Source organism: Rhea americana, unplaced genomic scaffold (genome assembly GCF_003343005.1).
Source record: "Rhea americana isolate MKP2758 unplaced genomic scaffold, rheAme1 scaffold_57, whole genome shotgun sequence".
NCBI lineage: Eukaryota > Metazoa > Chordata > Aves > Rheiformes > Rheidae > Rhea > Rhea americana.
The window spans coordinates 1,541,316-1,567,470 of NW_028186723.1; the positions used below are offsets into that span (position 1 = coordinate 1,541,316).

General features: G+C 44.3%; 1 protein-coding gene across 7 annotated transcripts in view; it reads left to right on the forward strand.

Moving 5' to 3' along the window:
• The window catches only part of TCF7L2 (transcription factor 7 like 2), a 118,309-nt gene that overhangs the window by 77,560 nt on the left and 14,594 nt on the right, over positions 1-26,155 (forward strand). The window contains exons 1-7 of one of the 7 annotated variants that reach the window (XM_085319129.1): positions 70-138; positions 12,513-12,645; positions 14,809-14,911; positions 17,518-17,604; positions 23,945-24,085; positions 24,996-25,155; positions 25,899-26,006. In XM_085319129.1, the coding sequence (XP_085175255.1) occupies positions 136-138; positions 12,513-12,645; positions 14,809-14,911; positions 17,518-17,604; positions 23,945-24,085; positions 24,996-25,155; positions 25,899-26,006 (735 nt within the window). In that variant the 5' untranslated portion in view covers positions 70-135. Of the gene's footprint in view, positions 1-69; positions 139-2,784; positions 2,910-12,512; positions 12,646-14,808; positions 14,912-17,517; positions 17,605-23,944; positions 24,086-24,995; positions 25,156-25,898; positions 26,007-26,155 lie in introns of those variants that run through there. The other 6 variants (XM_085319121.1, XM_085319125.1, XM_085319127.1 and 3 more) reach the window with 6 other exon arrangements.

Genomic DNA, 26,155 nt, shown 5'->3' on the forward strand with positions numbered 1-26,155 from the left:
GGCGGGGTGCTGCCCTCCAGCGGCTCCGGCGGCGGCGGCGGCGGCGGCACATCCTCACCTGGGCGCCGGCGCGCAGCACACGGCAGCATGCTTGCAAGCGGGCAGCGTGAAGCACCCTGATTAAAACTCTTGTAAATGGTAAGCGCTACCTTGTGCTGCTGGCACCGCGGCGCGGGGACGAGAGGAACGTAGCTTTTCTCCCGCTTAATTTCCCCCTTGCATGCTTGCCTTCCGCCGTCCCCTCCTAGTTGGAAATAACTTAAAGAGGGGTCTTACTTGTGGCTGCTTAGGCGGTGTTTGGAGTTTTGTGAGATGATGTGTCTCTTGTCTTTTCCTGACGTGCTTCTGCGTTGGTAGGAACTTGCCGTGCTATTTTAATTTGGAAAGGCGTGAAATTTGCGGGGGGTTTGTTTTGTTCTTTTTCACTCCTCGAGGTTAAACTAGCAGAGCATTTTCCCCATCAAAACAACAACAAAAAAAAAGTGACCAGAGGGGATCCATATATATTTTTAAACTTTTTAGAAAATGCCAAGGCATACGTTTTCCCTCTCTTCCCATAAATATCAAACTTCATTTTAGCATCTGTGGTCCTGGATCTAGGAATGTGTGATGTGAACTGCAGCTCTGTTTGGTCTCTCCTTCCCCTGTGTGATTGCAATTTCATGGTAAGGAGCGAGTTTCGGACTTTGCGAGAGGGGCTGCTCGGCGCCGCGCCCGGCTGCCCCGTCCCTCCGCTCAGGGCTGCTTTGCCCCTAACGGTTTGGGAAAAGCCGGAGGGGCAGCGCAGCGCCAAGGGAGCCCAAACTCATCGCCGGCCCGGGCAGGAGCGGCGTGGAGGAAACTTGGCGGGTTCAGCAGCTGCTGGGGGGCGGGGGGGAGCAGGAGGTCCTGGGATGCCTTGGCTCCTCGGCTCCTTTCCGTTCTCCTCGTTTCTTTCGGGAGCGCCAGCAAGCGGATGCCTAATTTAAAGTTGCCCATCCCACTTACTGCACTTTATCAGTTATTGTTGCTAAATGATTGGGAACTGTCCATCAGCAGCCAAAGAAGTCGCCGTTTACTTAGGAAATTGCACGTGTGACAAAGGCGGCCGCTGGAGTGTGGTGGCTGCTGTGAATAGAGGGAGGGAAGGCAATTAGTTGCCGTGTTGTTGGGGCTTTTTACTTGTCAAACTGGAGTCTCGTTGCTTTTGTTATTGCCATGTAAAGGGAAATCGCAAGGTTTTGTTTTGGTATTAAGGGCCTTAAAGATTGCTGGCTGACACTTTGCACGCGAAGGCCAGATAAGTACAGAAAGAGGGGGAAGCGGCGCTGGGTGGGGACAGAAAATGCTTCCAGGTTTCCCCTGCTTCCTTCATCTTCCCCTAATTTTTTTTCCCCAGGTCCGGGGTGCCAGCCTCGCGTTTTGTTTTGGTCCGGGTTTTGTTTAGCCCTCAGCCTTTGCAGATTAAACTGCCGCTGAAAAACACGCCTCGCAAAGGCGAACCTGGAACTGTTCAAGCTTGGTCTCCCTGCGGGAAACGCAGGTTTAGGGGTTTTCTTGTATTAATTTTCGTTGTTCAGGGACCGGGGGCGGGGGGGGCTGAACTTGTCTGCGGGAGTCACCCAGGTGCATAAGGGGGAAAGAAAGTGTTTGCAACTGGCCTCTCCCAGTGCCCCCTCCGCAGCAGCGCACATCCCGCCTGGGGATTGCCTTCGGGCGTGCGGGACCGGCGCTGTTAAGAAACTCGGGGCTTTTTTTCGGGGGGGGGGGCTGCTAACCGTTCCCCCTTAAACCGCCGTTTATTGCTTTTTCCCGTGTCGCTACTTTGCAACTTCAGGGAAGCAGAGACTGGCAGCTGCTGAGCGCGAATGCCGGGGTTCGCCCGTGGCTCCGGCTCGCTGGAGGAGGGGAAGGGGCGTCTCGCCGCTCCGCGGTGCCGCGGCGAGGCGCGGGGCGCCGGGGGGGGCAGGACCCTCTTCCCCCCCGCCCCGGGCCGGTTCCCTGGCGCCCGCGGGGGCCCCTGAGCCCCTCGCGCGGGAGGAGCCCGCGGGGCGCCGCGGCCGGGGCCCGGCGGCGGGAGCCCCCGCGCTCCCCTCGCCCTGCCGCCCGCGGCGGCTCGCGGAAACGCCGGAGGCTGCTGGGGGGAAACGGGACCGGGGGGGGGCAGAGCCGACCGTGAAGGTCTGCCAAATGTCGCCTCTGTGTCACGGTGACAAAAAAAATGCACTTTTCTTACAGTTCTCCCCCTAAGAAATTTGTTTTGAGGGATCTGACAAGCTGGCAGATAAAGCGACTGCTTGCTCCACTTGGCTGGTCGGGCTCCCGCACGGGCGGCCGCTGCCTCCTCGCCGCGCTCACTAATACCTGTGCAGCCTGCCTTGCGGTGGCATTGGCACCGAGTTCCAAGGTAACTGCTTTTTAGCCCCTCCGAGCAGGCATACCTGCGTAGCGGGGGAAAAGTCTTTTCCCCTCTCCCTGAAAGGATGGTGAAGTGACACACTAGGAGAGAGAGCAGGCGCTTCTAAATTTTGATTAACTGCAGCAGACAATTTAGAAATAAGACACTTCTCACAGCCAACATGACAGTGGATTTTGAGCATTCAGAAAACACCAGGCCAAAAAATTGGAGACATCTTGATCTCTTAAGACAGCTTTTCCACTACTTTAAGTGAAAGGGGGGGGGGGAAGCGGGGAAAGAAAAAGAGCAAGAAAAGCTGCAAGGAAAATAATACAAAGCCAGCACAATTGGCATCTAGACAGCAAAGAAAAAAGTTTTTGAGGTTAAGAGAAGGAAAGACAAAGCTGTTATGTACCCGAGGGATGCAATTTTAGTGGGAATGGAAGATTTCAGTGGTAAAGGAGGAGCGCTTGCCTCTGGGTTCTCGCTCTTCCAGCAGTTGGGCTGCTGGCATCTCAATTTGAATTGCTGGGTGAGTAGCACTTTCTGTGTGCGCGCTATCCGTCTTGACCATTGAACTTCTTATGTGACTTCTCCCTCTCCCCCCTCCCCACGCTCTTTCTTTCCTAGTGTGTGGAATCAAAAAAAGAAAAAAAATCCAGCAGGCACGTCTCATCTCTAGCYGTGACCTTTGTTAGCGACGTTACTTTTATTTATTTATTTTATGGTAATCATCTTTTTTATTAGGGCGAAGTGTGACTTTTCGGTGACACTTTAATTTTATAATAGTCGCAAGAAGCTGCGAGGCGAGGTTTTGTCTACCCAGGACGGWGCAACACAGCAGAGTTGTCGCACTCCCCCTCTTTTTTCCTTCCTCTGCCTGATCCTTGCTTTTCGTTTTTGGAAAGGGGCGAAGGAATTCCCTGGTGCCGCCAGGGCGGGATGCGGGAGCGCTCGGGGTGGGGGAGACTCCGCAGGCTCCTGCGGCAGGTCTCAGGCTCCGATTTACAGATGCTGAACGATGGCTAAGAGCACGGGAGAAGCGTGCGCGCGTGCATTAGCTGAGTATTTTGTGCGCAGTAATACATTCGCACGGGGAACGTGACATCACTCTCATCTTGCTTTTCTTTTTCTCCTTTGGGGGCGGAGGGGGCCACTTCAAAGCTTTCTTCACTTCAGTGCGTTATTTCCCTAACTCTGAAGCCATGAAGGTGAACATGTTTTTTTAGCAGAAAAAGTTGTTTTGTAGCAGGGCACAATAGGTTGCAATTAAGGGGTTTCGGGAAATGATGCGGTTCACTTCTTGTCTTTTTTTTTTTTTTTTTTTTTAACATTTTTGGAAATCAGTGAAAGTAGTGGGTACTAATTTTTAATTAGATGTTTTTGSTCCTGTGTTTGGTTGATTCTCAGCTAAATTTTCTGAATTCTTCAGAAAACTCAGCCCTAATGTGACAGATTAAAATTTTAGGGATACTATTTAAAATTGCTTTCATCCGGTGATAAAGGAATATGAAAAATAATACTGAATTATGATAAATATAAGAGAACGTGTGTCTTGATACAGTGTTTTTGTACTCATAATCAGAAGTCCAGAAGACTTTTTCTTCTCGTATACATGTGAGAGAAATACATATTACAGAAAGTAAACTGACCAGTCAACCAAATCTGTACGTTCCCTGTTATTATATACAAAAATGGAAATGTATTTGAGAATTACAGACATTATCTCATTTTAACAGGAGGTTTTGGAAGGGAGGGGGGCATTTTTTGCTTTTTTTTTAACCTCTGCCAAGCTTGCTTATATAGTTGCTCGATTGAAAAGGAGAAATTGCAAGGCTTCAGGATCTGTGATACCTTTGCCTGTCTTCGTTGATCTATATGTCTTTTCTTGGATAAAACATGGAGGTGGTAAAATTCTGTAGAGATTTATAATGGTATTAGTCAATATCTAAAATGACAGTTATTTAGATCTTTCTTCTTTCACTGCATGTTGTACATGCAGGTTTTACATGTCATGTAATGGTGAAAATTTGAAATCATTAGTGATTGAAATATTTTAAGCATTTTCCCCTTAGAGGAGTTCTTTTTATGGAGGTTTAGGGCGAAAGGCCTGATAGCTCTATATAAATGCATGGGTTTTTTTCTTTTAAAATATTTGCAGGGCATTTAAATTTTGATGTGCATTCAATGTCATGTTTTGTGGGAAACTTCGTATTGAATTAATTTAAAAATGATTGATTTGGACTTATTTAATTATATGACTCAATTGTATTGTGGCGATACATAATGTTTGAGCATACAAATAATGACTGAATGAAAACATTTTTTAGAAGCYTTGTTATTTGTTAGGCTATTTAATATACATTTGACACATTGTATAACGATATTGAGCATAATTGCTATAATCTGTGAATGCTGCATTTTTAAAAGCTGTACTGAAAATTTGGCTTTGTATTTTAAGGTATGATACACATATTCATTTTTTTAATAGTACTAATACTACTGAAATAACCAAATATAAGTGGATATAGCCACACGTGCTATTTTTTGTTTATTTTCTATGGTTTTCAGCAGCCTTATGTTCAAGTTCTTACTGTAAACAAAAGTCAACAGATAGCGTAACAAAATCAGTGCAGCTGTTTCTCCTATAGGCAGTATATGCCTTCTAGTGCTGAAATACTTGAATTCATGTGCAAGAAATAAAGCTCTTTATAATGTGACATTTTATGGAATGCTAGACAGTAGGTAAAATTGAGGTAATAGATATTCCTATAAAGCACATTAAAATAAGGTCTCTCAGAGGAAATATACAATAAATACAAGCTTTTTTGCTTATATTTACTTCGACCTTCTTCCCATCTTTTCTGAATTTTAGTAAATGCGTTATTTTTCCATATCTCTTCCCCCTCCACCCCCTTTGCGATAAGGATCGTTTCCTGAAGACCTGTTTCGGTTTCATCAGTCTCCCTACCTGGTATTTTTATATACAGGATACATTTTATGGCTTCTACTTAGGAAAGCAGTGTTTCTTTACTATAGCCCAATCTAAGCCTCTCTTTCTGCTTTTAACCTTGTTTTGCACAAATTAAGGCTTTCCTGCTATAAAGGAGATAATATTTACCTTGTAATTGCCTTACATATGTGAAGAAAGCACAAAATACTTGTCAGATTGGGGAAGAAACACTACATCTCCTTTTTATAATAGAATCAATGGCTCTGTGCAACGTAAAGAGTCCGAGCTCCTCGCCTTTCCTTCCCTATGGGCAAATACACCTGTTGAGCAAAGGGATGGTAGCGCGGAGGTGCAGCCCGAGACGTAGCTGGGTACGCGCAGGCCACAGCGTAGGGGYGCGGCGGCGGCGGCAGCTCCTGTGCCCAAACGCTGCAAGGAGCAAATGCAGCAGAGTGCTTTCTCGTAATCARTAAAGCACTAAGAAAACGAGTGAGGCAAAAATAAACTGGCATGAACATAATTAAAAGCAATTTTGGAGGATCTCAAAATAAACCGCTGTGGCCGAACAGGCGCTTGCTCGGGTCTGACGCGACGYTGTGGTAACACCACGCAGTCCAAGAATGTAGCCCTCAACATGTACTTAAAAACAGMGTTTCAGTTTTTCACTTCTCCTAAAGGCAAGCAAAAAATCAACATGCTGTAATAGTGAGATTACTGTACACAACAGCACTGGAAGTGAAGTGTGAGCACACTTGAATGTCTCGCTGCTAACATTTTTAATTCTGCATAAGAACCAAGAGGCAGTAATTAGATAGCAAAACCCCAGTTCMCTTCCTTTTACGCCAGAGGATTTGGCATATGCTAATTGTCACCAGATCGTTTCACRTAATTGCCTTTTGGCAAAATTAAGTGGAAATTTCCTGAACATCTTAAATGCTCTCTTCCCCACCCCCTTCCCTCAGTGCGGTCTCCTACATGAAGGATGCAGAAAAGTCCAACACGGGGGCATAAGGCTTCGGTGTTCAGGGGGCACTTAAAAATAATAGTTAAAAAGAAAGCACTTGTTTTCTTAAATGAATTGCTTGAATTGCTGGGTGTTGCAAGGCAGGAGGCTGGTCGCGTTGCTTGTCYGAGCGCCCGCTTGCAGAGTGGGGCTTTGGACAGCGGGCGCTGGAGGCTGGAGCAAGTAGGCTCTGCCCCGCGCGAAGGGCGCCCGGCGCCTGGGCAGCGGCCGCCGAAGGAGCGGGAGGGCAGAAGTGCTGCTTTTGTGTAATTTTATTTTATTTTTTAGGGGAAGGGCTGTGGGGGGTTGGTTATTTTTTTTGTCCCGCTCCGGCTGGGGGTATTGTCCCAGCACACGGGTGTCAGTGCTCCTGTCATCGTTTGTGTGGAAGAAGAAAACGAGCCTTTTTTAGCAGGGAGAGCTCCGGTTATCAATGGTGGCCTTGTCTCCTGGCACAATAGGCAGTTAGCTTAGGGCAGGACCCTAGGCAGAAATCAGCTACATTAAACTGCGAAGGGGCTCAGACCACTGTATCYGCTCTAATGGAGCAAGGGGAAGTAGGGTGGGGGGGGTGCTTAGTCAGGTGTGAAAACATCCTTTAAAAAAATACACTGCAAGTCTGGTAGCTAAATGGGCCAGGGTGAAAGTGAATCTTTGTTCTGTCATGAAATGCTTCATCACTGGCATTGGATTTTTATGCTGGGCAAGGGGATGAAGACTGAGTTACAGATAGCTGCTGGGTTTGGTCGTTTTTAGCCTTTCAGTTAATCTGAATGTTTGAAGTTAAGCGTGTTAGTTTGCTACGTTCCTGTTGAAGTTCGGTGGCAAAGCCAGAGGTGCTGCTGATGTGCATGACCCCGCAGCGGCGCTGCGTGGCAGGCGCTCTGCTTTGCGGTGGGGGTGACCTGGCTGGACCTGGGAGGATAAAGTATGGCAATATTTTGGGATTTGCCTGTTCTTGCAATTTAGCTTTCCGGATCTCGGTGGGAGAAGGGGGAAGAGTGCATTGCTAGGTGGCACCAAGAAGATCAGCCTTTAGGAGGGAAAARATATCCCCTCTTCCTAGCATCTTTGGTGCTGCAGAGCAGCTCAGGAACATCTGTTAACATTTCACCGGCCACAGCCAGCATAACTGTAACAGCACCATCTGGAAAATGCATGGAGACAAGTTATACGCCTATTTTTAATATAAATGGGTACTGAATGGTACCCATTGCTTAGCCCAGGGAGCAACTCCAGGAGGGCCAGCTAATTCAAGACCACTGTAGACCTTCTGCACCCACCCTGGAGGAGGGGAGAGRGCTGACAAACCCTCCTCTGTGCTGCTTTTGTTTTATTGTATTAGGCTCATAAAGGCACTTTCAGGCCCCATCTTTCTTGTGCAGAAAGGSAAAGCAATAGGGGAATAGGGAAGGGGAGGACATGGCAAAAAAGACAGGCGGAGCTCTAGCTCCATTTGTTTTCACTGTGCGTTGATTAATAGGTTTTAAGGTGAATGGCAAGCTTTCATTCCTCTTAGCTTGCCCGGAGGGGAGGCCGGGYGGGAGGCTCCGGGGGTCCGGGATACAAGTGCCTAATCCATCTTCCACTTGCCACGTTGCACGCTGCGCGCGGCTCGGGGCTGGGGTCCGCGGCGGCCGCCGGCCGTCCCCGGCCCGCGAGCAGACCTCGCAGCTTTACGCGCGCTCGAGAGGTCGCCCGGGTCAGCGGCAGGAGCTCTGCTTACAGATGTGAAAAAATCAGGTTTGCTCCTGGGAGAAGCCTCCCGTGTCCCTGCCCCACTGCCGAGCCGCGGTTGGGCCTGCGGAGCGCCGCGTCGCGCGCCGAGGGGTCTGGCCGCTTAGAAGCTGCAAGGGCGGGATGGTTTTSTCTCATTCTTAGCTCTGGTATTTTTTGCATACCTGCTTTCACTAATGCTGCATTAACCCGGCAAGGACAGGGGTTCCCTGGTTTCTGTATTTTTCTCTGACTTTGAGTGAACATCATGTTTGTGTTACCAAAGCCCAAACTATGAATTTGCAAACAGGAATGGCAGTAACAAACTCTTCCTATGTAAAGGCTAGTTTCTCTTTGTGTGTTCTACAATATGCTATTTTCATTTTATGCAAGTCTTAGGTTGCTTTCAGAGACTTAGGAATGATTGATTTATACAGCATGTATTAACTTCCTCAATAGATGGGGAGTATTCATCAGTGAGGTGTATTAAATTGGGCTGTAAATGCATGGAAGTATCTTTCATCCTGTTAATGAAATGTCCTTACCATGCAACAAAGCCTAATACACAGTGATTTATACACACAATCCCCTGCAGTTTTAATCCAAAGTTCAGATTTTTTTTTTGTTGTTCTTGTTTTTTCCTAAGGGCACCCACCAGAACATAAGCTATATGCATCTCAGTATCCCTCTCAAATGTCTCATCAGCCCCAAATTTGGGAGAGGGTTCATTCCAAAGTTAGTTATTTAAAATCATCTCTGTTTTAAGCACTCCCTGAACCATTTCAAATTCATGTATAGAGATTTAGTAGTTGAGTCCCTATGGGGACAATTTCCTCTGGTTTGCTTCAGGCAGAGGTTATCAAGAAAAGCAAACTTCTGTTGTTTTTTCTGCAATTCTTTATGGTGCCCTCTACCCCAGCATGCGAGACCCTAGCTTGCAGTGGAGAGAGGTGATTTATCAGCCAGTGACTTGGTACTTTGTAGATACTGTGATTCTCTACAGAAATCTCTGCTTGTTCTCTTCTTATTATCACATGCACTGATGCTAATCTGTGTATACCAGTACAGCTTCACTTTCCATGGATGACATAGCCATAAATGGAATTCTTAAAAGTTGCCAGAGAAATTCCTGCATCTCGGAATGGCTTCCAGCTTAAAACTGCCCTCAATAAAGTACTAGCAAGTGTATGTTGGAAAAGGGCCTTTTGCAGGGGGAAGGCTAASGTCAGCTAATAGGTGTCTCCTCCTATTGATGGCTTCTGCAGTTTACCTTTCGCTGCCAGTGGATGGGGTTCGGACCACACTCAGGCAGAACTCCCGTTGACTTCAAAGGTAGATGCATATGCAAGATTAATCCTCTCTTTTCCGGCTAGCCCTTTCTGTTTCTCTTTTCCAAGGTAGCTTAGTTAGCTTCAGGAATGCTGCTTTTAAAGACCAGCTTATTTAGCATATTATGCATAATTAGCTCAACTTCCAAACTGCATGTGCTATTGCGAACTAGGTCCCCTTTTCTCAGTGTGTAATAAAGAGTACAAAATAGAATACAAACATAGCCAGAGGACAGTCATACTGATACAGATGGATATGCAGAGGCGCTGGCTTGAACTCCTCCGATTTGGAGAGGATATTCTCAAGTGTGCAAGAGGTAGTTTCCCCCCCTCCTYCCCTACCCAAGTATGATCAGAGCAGGAAAAAAAAATTATATATGAATTGTCTGTTTGGCTTAAGGTTGGTCACTCAAATAAAAATCCCTTACCTAGGGAAACGTTTGCAGACGAAGGTTCAGACACTTGGTTTGTGATTTCTGTGTGTCTTTTTCTTTTCTCTTTTCCACAAAAGATGTTAAGTAAAATGCAAAATAATCTAGCACTTGCGCCATTTTACCAAGGTTTTGCAGARGGTCTTGATATATCAAAGAAGTGGAAGGTGGACTCCCACAACTCACGTGTGACTCCCTATGGTATATCTGTCTTTGGCGATACAGACACCTAAGTCCAGCTTTCTTCTCCAGTGTTGTTTCCTGTTTATTGGCTTAACTCTGACCATAAAAAAAAAAAAAAAAAAAAAAAAAAGTGACAGAATAACTTAAACCAACCAGTTCCCCCAATTTCTATGAGAATAAACTCTCCATGGAAGACAGACACTAGTGCTGTTAGGCTGTCAGGATCTGCACGAGAGTTTTTTGCAATAACATGAAAACAATTGGGAGAGCAGAGAGCTCCAGCAGCTACCAGCCGCGCTCGGTGGCACTCCGTAGCAGGARTTCACAGAATTCTTAGCCAGCAAAAATCATACTTACTGGGAGCTATTTTTTTTTTTTTTTGGGGGGGGGGGGAGGAACCAGAGTTTCAACTACTCATTTGGCACATAATGTTGTTTGGTGCTGAATAGCAGCCTAGTAGTTTGGATGGTGTGTAATATTACTTGTTATGAGATACCCTTGCAAACCTTTCAGTACTTACGGACTGCTCAGGTGGTTGACTTGGAAGAAAACAGATTTTGGTCTGACCATTTCTTTTGGCACTTTGAAGTAAGAGGCTGATTCTCCGTAGCTCCTCTGATGTAAGACCAYGATGGTTCTTTGTGGCCGAGGCTTGTCCTTGGTTGTGCGACTGACGGAAGGTACGACCTACAGCGCAGGCGGCACAGCGTGCTGCTGTAAGTCACAGCCTTGGCTCTCGCAGCCGTGCTCTCTTGGTGGCTGCTTGACGTGGGACTCTCCTCTGCCCCGTGCTTGTTATTAGGGACGGGCCTTCTGTATTAGGGTAAAAAAGGAAAAAAAAGAAAAAAAAAAAAGAAACAAGGTAGAAGTTGTGGGAAGCATAAGCACTGCCATTTCCTTTTCTTCTTCGATGGCGTACTTTTTTCCAAATTGTCAGACGGGCGAGGCAGGTCGGCGTTAGCGTGGCAGCCGACGGCTCSCGCCGGGCCCGGGGAGCCGCGGGTGCCCGGGGCTGGCCGTGGGGAGCCTGCCCGCGCGGGGAGCGCGCCGTGGGCGCTGAGGCTGTGCTAGGTCTCGACCGCGGAGCGCCGGGGGCACGGTTCGCCTTGTGTCGGGGAAGGCTGGCGTTTCTTTCCTCTCTCTGCCCCTGCTCTCCCTCTTCCTCCCCCAATAGAGAAACTCACTCTCAAAGAGTAACTGAAGTATTTTTGAAAGGCTTTTAAGAGAAGCTCCGAGCGCTGAGACGCGGCTCAGATGGCAGCGCCGGGAGGGGGCTGCTCGGGGGGCGGTGGGAGCGAGCCGTGCCGCGACCGCTCGAGTCGTCTGCGGCAGCGAGGGCTGGCAGGGGCGCACCGACGCGCCCCGAGCGGCGGCGGCGCTGGCGGGTGCCGCTGCGGTGCCGCTGCTTTATTTTAATGTGATTCCTTTTGCTTGATGTTAATGCAAGTTGTTCCTTACTTAAAGTAATAAAAGGAAATGAAGACACATTCTGAAATGAAACCTGACTCTAATCCATTCATCATCTAATACCAGCCTCTTTATCTTTGCTGGTACCTAATCTGGTTAAATGTCCCTGTTGTAGGATTTTAGTGAAAATCCTCTATGGGGAATAGGGTTTTTTGCAATTGGATTACTCGCAGTAAATGGTCCAGCAGTTCGCTTGTTTCAGCTTAATTTTTCCTTTGTGCTCTTGTAAGGGTAAGTTACAGCTCAGCCTGCCTTTTCCTTTCATTCATTCATTCCTCCGTTCCTTTTTTATTGTTGTTAGGAAAAAGATTGTTTTTCCCCCAAAGCTGGGAGTGTGACGAGCAAAATCTCGTGATATCTGCGTGATTATTCTTCCCACAAGAGTTTAATTTCAATGGCTTTATGTGTGCTTTTGACATTATTTTTACAGCTGAATATTTTAGTAGCCTAATTCAGCAGTATCCAGTTTCCATTTATTAGTGCTCTCTGATGAATTGATAATTAATCAGCTCTCCTAAAATATATATATATATAAAATATGCAGGTGATCGCTTGTCAGCTTAATGCCTGCTGATGAAGGGAATACTCTAGCACTACAAAGGCTTTTTATCTGGAGTAGTCGCAATGAACAGTAAAATGCAGAACTGAAAGTGGGGACAGGAAAGGGAAAGGAAAAGACCTACAGGTCAGTGAGCATTTGGGCCTCTTGCTGATTAAATGGGGGACTCCGTCAGGCTCTCGCGAAGGAGTTTACCTGCATCTTGGGGGTGAAGCACAAGATTCTGAAATGAAAAGGAAATTTTTAAATTACTGCTGCTCTGTACAGGAGCACAAGAGGTCAAAAAGATTAAAGAAACTCGTGTGCAGGAAAAGTGTGAGAATAGGTTTCATGCGAGGTAGGGAGGGAACTGCAAGGGAATGCCAAGAAGGGATCTGGAAATGTTCGAGGATCATGTTGAAATCCGGATACRCCGTTTTCTGTTTGTTGTACCTCATGCTACAAGGGGGAGTCTGCAGCTCTCCTAACACCATCAATCTTTTTTTCTCTCGACAGTCTAACAAAGTGCCAGTTGTGCAGCACCCACACCATGTACACCCTCTTACACCGCTTATCACATACAGCAATGAGCACTTCACACCAGGAAACCCTCCTCCACACTTACCAGCCGACGTAGATCCAAAAACAGGTAGGTGGGAACTCGTTTTATGTTTTGGGGGTAGGCAGGTGAATCTTTTCATTTTGTATATTACAGGGAAGCGATGTGGTGGGGAAGGATTTCCCRTGCCAGAGCAAAGGGGGCATGTAAAATGCACATGCAAAACTCTGGACAAAATAGTTTCTCTTTAAGCCAATTAGGCTTCAGAAGGAAACCTACTGGGTGAATTTTCATAAAGCTTCTATGTAGTGACACCAGAATTGCATGYGTGGGGTCGTTTGGAGATATGTTTCTTTGCAAGCGTGCTACTCCATCCAGTAGTTGGATCTACTAACTGCTTGGTTTGCATGCACGACCCAGAGAGTTAAACATGTACATTCTGTGATCTGCACTTAAAAAATTGCAGCTGGAATTTTAAAGGTGGTGGGTCATGACCAGTTTCAAAATGAAGCTCTTTTAATTCCCCAAATCCCATTGTTTCTGTGTCAGGAGTTCAGCCGCTTTTCTCCTATAATGTTGAATTTTCATCTACCCTAACTACTTAACTCCAGTTATATACTTGCAACTCTTTTCCCCAGTGTAAGTCTACCCAACTCTCCGTTCAGCCTGAAGGGCAGTCTTCTTGAATATAGAGCAATGTATAAAACCCCGACTAGATTTATTGGTGTTACGGAAYAGAATTTACATGTTATTCTAACTTTTTAAGAGTCCCTGTTTAACCTGAGGGCCCAGAAAAGTCAAACAGTGTCAATCTTCCTTCTTCAGGCTGCACTGAGTTCTTAGTGACAGTGTTTTTGTTTTTGTTAATCCAAATCCCAGCTAGTTAATTAGAAAGTACATCTGAAACTGAATTCATGTCAAGAGTTTGTCAAAAGAATAGCTCTATGTTGTCCCTAAAGTATGCAGATAATTTATCTAAGCTCCAACCCTTGAATGAGGCAGTACATGAGCTGTTTTTCACTCCATACGCTTCAGTTGGGGCCCCTTTTAATTGTACTTAATGCTAACTTCACATGGCTTAAAAGGAGTCCATCTAGCCATCCCTGGGTATTGCGAGTGAATGGCACAGTCAAGCCCTCATTTAAATAATGGTAGTACAGGGAATAGCTTTTAAATGGTTATCGTAAAACATATGATTAACGTCTGTAGACTGTTTACTTTTCTTCTGTGAACATTCTTTCAAGTGTGCAAATAACTCACTGTATGGTTAAAGCCTAGTTAATCTGTTTGGTTTTTGTAATGGAGAAAAAGCAATGTCTGCATGAAAATGTCACACAAGGAGATTTAATTTAGCGATTAAAAGCTTCCTGAGTGACTTAARAAAAATAGGTTTTAGCCATGAATACAGTGCCCCTTCCTTTTAATGCTGTTTTAATTTTGCTTCTGTTATGTTATTGTGCTCTGGCTTGGTACTTTAAAGACCCAGTCCTCTAACCTTTACTCAGCTGAGTAATTCCTACTTACTCTGAAGGTAAGGAACATAAGGTTTAGGCCTGATGCCTGGCATTGAATTCTGCTCTCTGGATAGGAGCTACACCATTTCAGCAAAGGCAAATGAGCTCGCTCTCCTCCTGCCACGCGCCCTCATCCTCAGCCCCCCAGTTTTACCCACCATTCCCCAGACTCTGTCCCCTCCACTCCTTGGTTTTGGGAAAGGATGCAAAACCGAATAATATCTTTCATGCATCTCAAAAGTGGAAATTGTTTGCAATTATGACTGAGTAGCTCATTTTGGAGGTTCCTTTAGATTAATGCAATGCTACTGAGCACACAGTTGAAGTAATAGTTAGGGCCTGGGTTGTTTGGTGACTCTTGAGAACGAAATAACCATGGACTGGATAGAGAGGCCATCTTCCTGTTGAGTGTTTAAGACAGCACCTGGCACGGGGTCACACCCAACATGTAGCTGAGTCTACTAAATTCTTAACCTAAATAATGAAATAATTATTTCTGATTGAAGAGATGACCGAGGAAAGGATACATCAGTTTTTCTGGTTGAATCTCATTTAACAAGATACCAACAGGCGCTCTTTATAGATGTGACTGAGAAACATATTTGAAAACTCAAAGCAGTGTCATGAGCATTGTAATAAAAAAGAATGGTTACCAATATAGAAACATATGTGAGTTTTACTTATATTTCTGTATTTTCATGATTCAATACTAAAACCACTTTATTTTCCTCTTCCTTAGGAATTCCCAGGCCTCCACATCCTCCAGATATATCTCCTTATTATCCGTTATCACCGGGCACTGTAGGACAAATCCCCCATCCGCTAGGATGGTTAGTACCACAGTAAGGAGTTCCATTTTTTTAATTTCCATTTTGTTTTTTATGTGTAAAATTTATGTTAAAAGTTTGTGTGTATGGGTGTGCATGCGTGTGTGTATTGAGATAAGTCTGTTTGCCAGCTGCCACTTTATTGAGTGGTTATCAATTTACCCACCTCATAAAGATTAATTAAAACTTATACCAGGTCATATGGTCTTAAACAAACATGGGCAGTTGGGCACAGCTTTGCAGGTTGTTTCAATTAGCTGATGGCTTGTTAAGCATGAATTTTTAAACCCTCCTGCAGAAATGTCTTTTTCTTATGAATGCCCTTATACTGAGCCATGTTTTTTTTTGTTTGTTTTTTGTTTTTTTTTTAATATGCCCTGGAATTTGGTTTTCTGGGTGCTCATGGTGGTTTTAATGGATGTCCTTTTAAATTATTTTTAACAGGACCATCCTCATTATAAATGTGCAGTTTTAAATTTCATTAGCTTTCCCTGTCAAAGCCCTGTTCATTTTTCTTATGTTGACTAGCAAAAAGCATTCTTGGTCAAAGTAATATTGGACAGTTAGTATCTGAGGAACGGAGTTTTCTTGCAGATAGTAACTGAGGAACGGAGTTTTCTTGCGGATAAGAAAGAGGAATAAGTTTACTTACAAATCAAGTAAGAAAAAAGCCAGAGAAAGTAGCAGGGTGTTGGTTGGTTGGTTGGTTTTTCACTTACAAAGCCTTGTTGGGGATGAGATTTCCTCCAATAACTGAGTCCCTATTTTCTTTTTTTCTCCATGATGCCATCTCTGCAATGGATTTATAATGAATTTTCATGCTGCTTAGGCCTTTCATGCAGCGTATTTTATTTAAATACTTTATAAAATGCATTTGTGTTGCTGAATACAGTGGTTCTCTGCATTGTAAATCAACGTTATTATCATATTTTTCTCACATAACAGGCATTTAGGCCTCATCAATACTGGGAGATTGTGTTTCCTTAGGAATGAAATGCCTTGAGCTAGAAGGATTTTGTTTCTTTTTGAGGTTATTTTCCCAGCTGTGCTGAAATACCTCTCTGCTGGTTTGCCCTCCTTAAAGAAATGGGATTTACACTGCGAAGGAGAGGGAGTAGGAGCCGGGGGTGCACATGAGCACACAGACCTTGGGCAGGGAGTCAGGTTGGCGTAAGAGGCTTTTGGGCTTCTTCCAGGCACAGCAGCCCTGGGTCCTAGCAAGGTGTGTCGGTGCAGGTGCTGGAGACCAACATCTCGGACCGCTTCCTCGGCAGCCCGCCTTGGTTGCCCAGCACCAGCTGTCCTTCGTCGCAGGGTGGCCGCGCACCTTGCTCAGGGGCTTTCTCGTGCGGGCTGGCGAGCTTTCGTCAGCCAGAAACTGCTTAGCTCAATTTTGCATAGTAAATGCCTCAGTATGTAAAACAAATACAGCGAGGTAATGCCAGAAGTCAGGAGCATTGATCAAGTTAGGATGTAGGGAAGAAATTCCTTGTTGTCCCTGATGGGCTTCTAATTGTATGTAGGTGTCTTAGGGCCTTATGTGCCTTAAAATGACATGAGTTTGTCCTCGACCTTGTTTCGTGTCTGCCAGACCCAAGCCAGTGTTGCCACATGTGGCCAGTTTCAACATCCAAGTGACAACAGCCACCTTTGTCACAGGAGTCTGTCACCACCCTGAGTTATCATAAGCCAACACCAGTGGCRTATTTACTTACTCACAGCTCTTAAAACTTCTCCCTGTGTTATTTGTCATGGGATGATAACTTCATATTCACTTTTGCTCTTAGAGTAGCATGGCCAAACTCACAGAAGCAACCAAAAGTTTTTATTTCCCCTCTCGTTGCCACTCATGATCACAATCAACTTCTCAGCCCATCTATCCTCAGTTGGCCTGGATATCTCTAGCATGGTATCCCTCCAAAGAAAGGATCCTACTCATTCAAATGATATATTTGAAGGACAGATAAAAAGAACTAGCCAGCACAGACAAACCTCAATCAGAAAAAGTTGTGTGTCTTTCATGAGGATGCTGTTTTGCATGTTGCTGTATTTTTTAATTATTGTAATGAGGTGTGATTGTCTATTGGTTACCCACAATACTTCTTGGGGACTCTCCCCCGGTAACTCTTGTCAACACTTGTTAATCTGACAAAAGGCTACAAATTAAGCTCTGTTAATTTAATGTTTTCTCACCGAGATCTAAATACCGAAAGAGGCCCAAAGCGCAACTGAAGTCCTTTGATTCACTGTACTTTATTTTGGTATAAATTTACATTCATTATTGTTTTCCTTTGGATGTGTAGCCCTCAATTAGTGTGATGGCTCCATTAAAGCAAGCGAGACTTCGCCTTTAATTATTACAACAAAACACCTAGTTTCAGCTTGGGGAGAGGGTCTCTATTGACATAAGCAGAGGTTATAAAATTTAATTAGCCATTCCTATCAGATTTATGGCATTCAAATTGTTCTGTGTTTCTTTCCTTTGATCCTTGCTGTACAATCCCCAAGATTTTTGTTCTGATCAAATGAGAATAAAGCTTACTGTGCAGAGAGAAGTTTTTTGTTGTTTTTTCCAACCCTTTTTTCTTTCTCTCATTCTCTCCTTCCCTTCTTTTTGCCAGGCAAGGTCAGCCGGTGTACCCGATCACGACGGGGGGTTTCCGCCACCCTTACCCGACAGCCCTGACTGTCAATGCTTCCATGTCAAGGTGAGTTCAAAGGACCGCGGTCCTGAGTTAAGAACAAGTGTAACTCCTCCTGGCATCCCCCCTAGAGGCCGGTATCCCTCTGGGGAAATGCCTTTCTGGAAGCACTGTAGTGAAGCAATCGTTCTCAGTTTTTGGAAGGGTGGAGGATGAGCAGTACCTGTTTGATGAGGAGAGGGTGCCTTAGTGCTGTCATGGCCCTTTAGGAATTTGTTTTCAAGAGAGAGGTGGAGGAAGAGGGAAGTCGTTTCTAAAAGCCAACTAAATGAAACGGCCAGAAGAATATGGTATTGAAAATCAAGGAGGAGAAGTCATGACACCTTTTGCTTTCCCAGTGGCTGTCACCCAGAGCAGTGCTCTAGTTGAGAAAGGGGAGCCTTGGAAGAGCTAGGGGAGGCTGCTATCCGAGCAGAGCTGGGAGGAAGGTTATTGTGCTATGTTTTCCCCTACGAAAGCTCCAAACTCTGATAGCCAACATAAAAGGACCTGTCTGACCCTCTAAAGCTTTAGAAGTATATATTTCTCCCCCTCCCTACCTCCAATTAATTCCATCTAATTTTCATGGGGCTGCTAGTTTTATTTACAAACTGGTTGGCAGCACTATGTTTAAGTAATCACTAATTGCTCCTAATGATAGTTTTATTTTCTGTTCATCTGATTTTCAGTCTGGTTAATTAAATCGGTGGAGGTTTAGACTTTCCTGATGGGCTGAAACAGCTAATCCATTTTGATGATGGCATATAATTAAATTAGCATGCATTACATAGCAAGGTTCCACGTCTTTTCCCCACTCTGTCCCTTCCTTTCCATTTCTGTAGTTTAATATGTGGAGGTTGGTGTATAGAAGATTTAAGGAGGCAAAGATKCAAATGAAAAAAAAAAGGCACACACCACCTTGAGCAATGGAAACAAACAGCCAGAACTCATGAGGGAATGAGCAGGGAAACACKCTGTTATGTGCTTTAGATCAATAGAAGTAAAGGTAAAAATTAGAATCTGCCCTTGTTGCTCCAGCAACTAAAGAGAAACAACTGCAAAATCAACTTATAAAAAAAATTAATAGACCCAGCACAGAGGGGAAAAAAAATCCTGGGCTGGGGAGAGAGCTGCAAATTCAAACAACGATTCCCTCCCTCTGTTTAATCTTTTTAAATTTCTACAAAAGATTCGCAGGCATAGTGTGAGGCAAAGTAGAGCTTGATTTAGTTTAATTATTATTAGAGAGGCTAGTCGTTTGGGGGAGGGGAAGATGTGGGAGGGGGGAGGCTATATTCCCAAGATAGGCTTTATGAAAGGTATCTAGTTAAAAAGAGTACACAGCAAATTAAATACATTATTGTGGTAATGGGACGACAGAAGTAGAGGTCTATTATACTTATGGCAGTTATAGGAAATGTAGGCTCCTTGCCCTGTTCTAGCACATCCTTTGATATTCATTCCATTCAGCAGCAGGGCCAGGACTTCTCAGAATTAAGTGATGGGTCATTATACTTTAAACACCATGGAGAAGCCTAGATTGGCAATTAAACAGCACTTGCTGACACTCGCTTGTGCCACCCTGTGACCCCCTTTAGATTGAGTTGTTGGAGCTCGGGGCCCTCAGCCTGCTAAATTGGTAGCAGGCACTTCTCCTGACGAGGGCTGGCTCTGAAATCTGCCGGCTTCAAAGGGAGCAAGATCATGTATAAACCATAATGTGGGTGCACCGTGGCTCAAAAAATAAGGCAGGAATAGATGAAATGTTACAAGTGCAAGGGGAAAATGAGAGAATAATGACAAATCTAATGCAACTCAAAGCAGAATTGTTGCACAGAAAAATGCATCCCACTGCTTGTGCATAAAATCAAGGCAGGCAGATGACATCCAGTTAACAGAAACATGTCAACAGTGAAGCAAAGTGAGAGTGAGTAAGAGAGAAGCCCCTGAGACAGCCAGGAACAAAAAATTAGTTGTCCTTAACAAGTTAAGACTCATCATTATATTCTGGCTTGGAGCCATAAAAGGAGACGGTGGTGTATAATGAGCTGCTTAGAATTTTTAGGGTGTTTATTGCAATTCATGGAATACTTGTCTAGAGAAAAAAATCARGGGGGATGTCTCAGGCGAAGGTGAAGGGTGCGTGTACATGCATGCCGCCTTTCTTTTTGTGTCTGCTSTGTGCCCGTATGCACGCACACTCTGACACGCACACAGGCTGATGAACAGATTTAAGATGTTTATCTTTTGTTTCAGCCCGTAAACTTCTCCCCTCATTTCCCATACGTGAGAGCACCCGTGGGCAGGCCACGCTGTGATGCGTGGCTCGGCCCGTGTTTTCACATGCCYGTTGTATCAGCTGGAGCACCTGCCCGCGGGGCTGGGCGGCTYTTGCCCTGCGTAGCCGGCACTGGTGCCGGTGCCCCTGAGCGCACCGGATAAGAGCCCTGCAGCGCTGGAAGGTCGCCAAGCCATTTGCTGCATTTRGTCTGCCAGGAGCATGAAGCCAGGGCAGACCCCAGCTTCGCCCACCTTGCACTCCAAGGCCTCTTCCCTGTTTCCCAAATCACTTCTAAAAGTGATTCCTGTAGTTACCTGCATTATCATGCAGATCTTTGGAGCAYATCATGCTTCCTAGCCCAGAATACTCCCAAAGCTTAGCAATTACGGTTCATTAGTTAGTTAGAGAATGCTTATGAATAGTTTATAAAAGGTTAATGGGTGACTAATGATTTTAATAAATAGTTAGGACTATTAGGGTAGTGTCTTCAGGTTGTTTTAACCATTTACAACATTTTTCTGTGCTTGTAGCATCCCCTCACTCACTTCTTRTGCATGCAACGTGCTTAATAACATCTCTTGATCTTTTATGACCCCTCTATAATGTGTCCTTAATGTAAATGGAGACTGGGCTAACTGGCTGATGGGCAAACAGTGCACTCACTGCGAAAAAGCAACTGCTGTGAAAGAAAAGGGGGAAAGGYTTTAACAGCGTTACAGCACACGAGCACTGCATAGCTGTTAAGTGGTGGTAGTGAAAAATACCTTCTGTAACTGAAATTTCAGGGGAAATTCAGTTTTGTGGACTGCAGTTACTGAAGTTGGAGTGTAGCCAGGAACCCCAAACTAGCACTGTGCCCCACTCGGGCTGGCGTGCGCCTGGGCGCGTGCGCGTGGGAATGAAGGGGCACGCAGGCTCTGGGCCTGGCGCCCAGCCTGCTSGAGTCCCGTCTGAACGCGCCATCCACTCTGGGCACTGGGGCACCGTTCTGCAGCCCAAAACGTACGGCATGGAGGAGCGTGCCAGCGCAAGAGGCAGGGCTGACCCGCGGGGAGAAGCTGCCCGCTGGTGACAAACGCCGAACCCGGTGGGAGACCCGCTGCCCTAAGGGTAACTGCGGAGCTGCTGCTGCCTCTTGGCGCAGGCTGCCGAGTCTCCAGATCTGGAGCTCAGGGGTCAGTCTCAGCCCAGCTGAAGTCCGTGGCGGTCTTGCCATCCATTTTGCTACAGTCCGGCTGCCACACAACATGCAAACGTAGGCGTCTCCTCCGCACCCTTTCCTCCCCATCCAGTCGCTCCCCCTGGTGCAAATGTTCTCTCTGAGAGACTAGTTGGGAAAACGATGTGCACATATATAGGGGGGAGTTACATTTTTATCTTTTTTTTTTCTCCTCAAATTTTAWTTAGCTGGAAATACTTAAATCTTCCTCAAAAATAAATAAATGAATAAAATAACCCCCTTATCTTTTATTGAACGTGCTTGCCTTGAAGATCCTGACCATACAACAATTCAACATGTAGGTAGTATTTCTTCGTTTGTTGGTGTGCTGTAATTTTTGACCAGGTCCCCATATGAGAAGCAAATCCATGATCATGTTAGCACAGCCACATCCTGTGGCCTCTTCTTACTATGGCTCTTCTTATTATGGCTTAATGACCATTATTTTGGGGTACCCACTAACTCCAGCTGTAATCAGCCTTTTGTGATACTTAAGTCCWCTCCTTCTTACCCTCCCATCCTTGYGCTACCACTGCACGCAGCTGCCCTTCCTTGCTGCCGCGTGCCCCCTGCTCTGCCCACTGTGTCCCCATGCCAGGCAAGCTCTGCTCTTCCCCTCTCCTCCTCAAAGGCAAGTTTTTCCTTTTCTTTGCCATTTCATCGTCTCTGACTCTTGTTCGGGTTTGCATCACAGGTAGCCCCAGCAGCAGTGTAGCCCTCGTTTCAACGCTGGGTCTGTGCCTGGAGTTCATCTAGGAAATATGTCCTTAGATCCTTAGTCCTTAAATAGGAAGCGTGCCAACTTTTTATCACTGTGCTTATACTGATTTTACTGATTTTAAAGAGGTCAAGATTTTGCTGTGGGTTTTACTCTTGCCTGTGTTTATGTATATTTTTCAAAAAGCTAAAAACAGTTCCCTTTGAGCTCTCACTGCTTCTGTAGTTTGCATCGTGCTATGGCCAGGGGCCCCAAGCACTGTACGAAACACTGAATGCCCAGTCCAAATACACACACGCACACAAGTAGAGGGAGGGAGAGCAGAAGAAAATGGAGTGAAGGCCAGGTTTGTGTCTTGCTCACTGATGAGGCAGTTTGGWGGCAGAAGTGGGACTACCACAGGCCCAGCATTGTCTCCCGTCCCGACCTGCCGTGCACCAAAGCGTGTCCGCAGCCAGACACTCACTTCTCTCCCACCTACTTCCGTTAGAGAGCAGGAGAGGTCTTTTGACAAGGCGCTTGGAGATTTGTGTCAATGGGTCTTTAACAAAAGTAGAAACCTTTGAAGGGGTGACCACTTGGCTGCCCATTCTTCTCGGTGCTTGCCATCCCACCCTCCTCCTCTCCTTTTCTCACGCCTTTGTAGGAGCTGTGTTTTTTCTCCAGAGTTCGAACAGTCTCGCATCCTCCCTGTCATTCCCTGCTCTTCCCATCACTGTGATAAAATACTTCTATCCAATGATCTTGAGTACTAGTAGCTGATAGACAGAAATCTACAGAGCTCATACTGGAGAATAAATCCTTTTTATGAAAGTACTGTTCTGTGTTATCCTGTGAATGTGAGGAACATTTAGGCAGTTTGGGGGGGTTTAAGATTAGTGATGGAGTTCTTCGAGGGCAAGGGGGAAAGAAAATCCTATTATATTCTGATACATGTGGCCAGTCTGCTTAATGGTGGTATATCATCCCAGTATARAAACCCGTTTAATAGAAAAAAATCATTGCATATAGATGCTAGAAGAAATAATTCTTTTTGCCACTGCTTGTTCCAGATTGCAGTACTTTATTTGGACCAGGACAGCTCAGAATTCTTGGTTGAGAGTAGGATTTTACAAAGAAAAAATCTTACTGTTTGCTAGTTCAGCTTAGCCATGGAATTTTTGCAAGAAGATATTTTTGAGCCAAAACTCTGGATTAGATCCTGTTCCCTGGAACCTGCTGACTTCAGTGGGGGTTTTCTTAGGCAAGTCACTTAGTCATTACCTCTGAAACCTTTTAAGACTGTTGAGGAATAATAACGATAAAAAAAATCAATTCTGCTTTTGAAAAGTTTAATTTCATTTTAAAAAATAGAAAGACTGAATGACTGTGGTATGTTTGTTCTGTGGCCTTAACCTGGCAATTACATTTTGAGGAAAAGGATTCCATATCCCTGTGAATCCAGGTGCAGGACCTGGATTCCTTCTGTATATGACCATAAGTCATAGAGCTGACAATATTTTTCTCTTTAAAAAGGCTAGACTRTTGTTTTACATGAATTTAAGCCTTCTTCAGTTACCTTAATGGATCAAAATTGACTTCGTTCCACAATCTTCCCACTTTCTGTTAAAGCAGTGTGGCTCAGAGATTTATTAGACACAAATAAGTATTTTCTTTTGCTCCATCAACAAAATGTAGCTAATGAGGCATCTATAAGGATTATCAAAAATGCATCTGGATTGTGCTGGCATTAATATTTTATTTTGCTGTCAATATGCAACAAAAGATGTCATCCCAAATTCACAACAYGATTCAGAACTATAAGAATTGGTTTCTTAGTTGCCACAGATAATTTCTTAGTTAAAAAAAAAAAAAAAATGGATTTTCTTGCAGGTAGCTGAAATTCCACTTTCATCCAAGTTCATCCAGTTGAATTTGCTTTTTGTTAAAGATGTTAAAAATCATGATGTCTCATGTCAGTAATGATAATGAAGGGGGAGATTGGCTTTAATGACATTATGAGAGTCATTATGTTTAATTTATTGCTAATTAATGCTGCCAGCTTTCATACGCTTTATCTAGCTGTCATGTGCTTGTTATATGCCTTTTTTTTTAATGTGTGTACACATCCCTCCCCATTCATTCATTTTTATTCTGACGATTTACACAGCTTTCTCTCCTCTAGGTTTCCTCCACACATGGTCCCGCCACATCATAGTTTACATACAACTGGAATCCCTCATCCGGCCATAGTCACACCAACAGTCAAACAAGAATCTTCCCAGAGCGATGTCGGCTCACTCCACAGCTCGTAAGTTTTTATTTCCCGTGTTTTATTTTTAGAAATTCCTAAGTATCACGTTTACGTATGTAGCTTTAAAAAAGCTTGGATTTGTGGGAATGTTTTTTGCTATAAAATATTTGAAAAGTAGCTTTTTTCTTTTGTCTTAAGTGATTTCACCAGCATTTAACTACCAAAATATGTGAAAATAACATTGGCACTTAGTCTTTCAGAGCACTTCTATAATGTAGGCAACTAGCTATAAATTTGACCCATTTTAACAAAGAAATGAAATTTTATTGATTATGTTTCAAGCTTTTTGACTAGTTTCCCTGTTTTTTAATACCAAGAAACCATGAGATACAAGGTACACAACATGAGATGATAAATTAGAGCATAAACAGTTTACCTGAAGCTGTAGAGAGCACTGGTATCAAGTTTAGGTATAAACTGAGAACTCTGATTTACTTGCTCCTCTTTCCCTGGCACATCTGGTACTTCTTGCCATTTCATTTTACGGGTTAATCAGAAAGACAGCATTTCAGTTCCTAGTAATGATGGTGTATAATTATTTCTATTACCATCTTGCTCATAAGCCCTCCCCATGATCTAAGAATCCATTTTTCCAGATTCTTCTATCCTTTTGAGGTTTTTCTAGGAGGTGAGAATGTACTCAATGATATTGCGTAAACATGTGAAAGGTTTTGTTATAATTCTGTTAAAACTGTCCTCATACAGCAGCCAGGATATAGGCTCTAGAGAACCTTCTGGATTTCAATGGCCAGTTGTAAAAGGGTCTAACATAAGACAAAGATAACTTTATCCTGACTTTTTTATAGTGTCTAATTTCTGAGGATTTATGTACAAGGGTGGAGGAGATTAATAAATTCACAAGAGCTCTCACTGTGAAGTTCTTGTCTGTTTTCTCTTTATCCTTCAGAAAACATCAGGACTCCAAAAAAGAAGAAGAGAAAAAGAAACCACACATAAAGAAACCTCTTAATGCATTTATGTTGTATATGAAGGAAATGAGAGCAAAAGTTGTAGCAGAATGCACATTGAAAGAGAGCGCAGCCATCAACCAAATCCTTGGTCGAAGGGTAGGTAACTGGTGTAGCCGCAAGAGAGAGGCACAGCCAGGGAGTGAAACTGGGTGGGATTCACGCTGTTGCAGCAAGAGGGAATTGTGGCCTGCTGAGTGGGTGTATTTATTTCCCTCTATTACTGTGATAGTGGATAGAGATGTAAACTCTGCTCAGAGAATCCAGGTAAACCAAAGACCCTGTCTTGTTCTTTTCTGCCTGGGTCATTTGCTGTGGGAGGAAGGAGAGTGTAATTTTTTTTTAATTATTATTTCAATGTTGTTTCTATGACGTGGACGTGTGAAAAYCTTGGATTTCTTGTTACATTGCCCTAGAAATGAGCAAGTATTGGAACGTGCATGAACTAGAAAAAGGGCGCAAATTGGAACAAGGAGGGAGATAGACCTTTTAAACATCTGTAATTGAGATCTTGGACTCAAAACAAATAGTTCAGGTTTTGGATCCGMCTGTTCTTTGTTTTTATTTAGGTTTTTTTTTTTTTACATCTTTCATCTGGCAAAGTGACTGAATGAATGTAAATGATTAGTTGTGTCTCTGTTATGTTAACTGGAGTTATAATCTGGAATTATAAATAAAATATGAACTGGCAGTATTCCTGATCATATATTTTTACCTAGCGTGTTTTTGGAAAATCAATTCTAACTATATTTATATATAACTAATATACTCTGCTATTAACATGCTTTTTTTAAAAAAGCTATGCTTTTTATTTTGTCTTTTTTCTCTTTTCTTCACCTCAGTGGCATGCATTATCCAGAGAAGAACAAGCGAAATACTATGAACTAGCAAGAAAGGAACGACAGCTTCATATGCAGCTGTACCCGGGCTGGTCTGCACGGGATAACTATGTAGGTTCCTATGTAGGTGGAAATTTTTTTAGTAGTAGAGCTTGTAGAAATGTATATGTGACCTGCTGAACTACGACCACACATTGCACACAAGCACTACTTGGAAAGCGTGGCTCAGGATCCCAATCTGGTAACAAAGCGGACGCTTC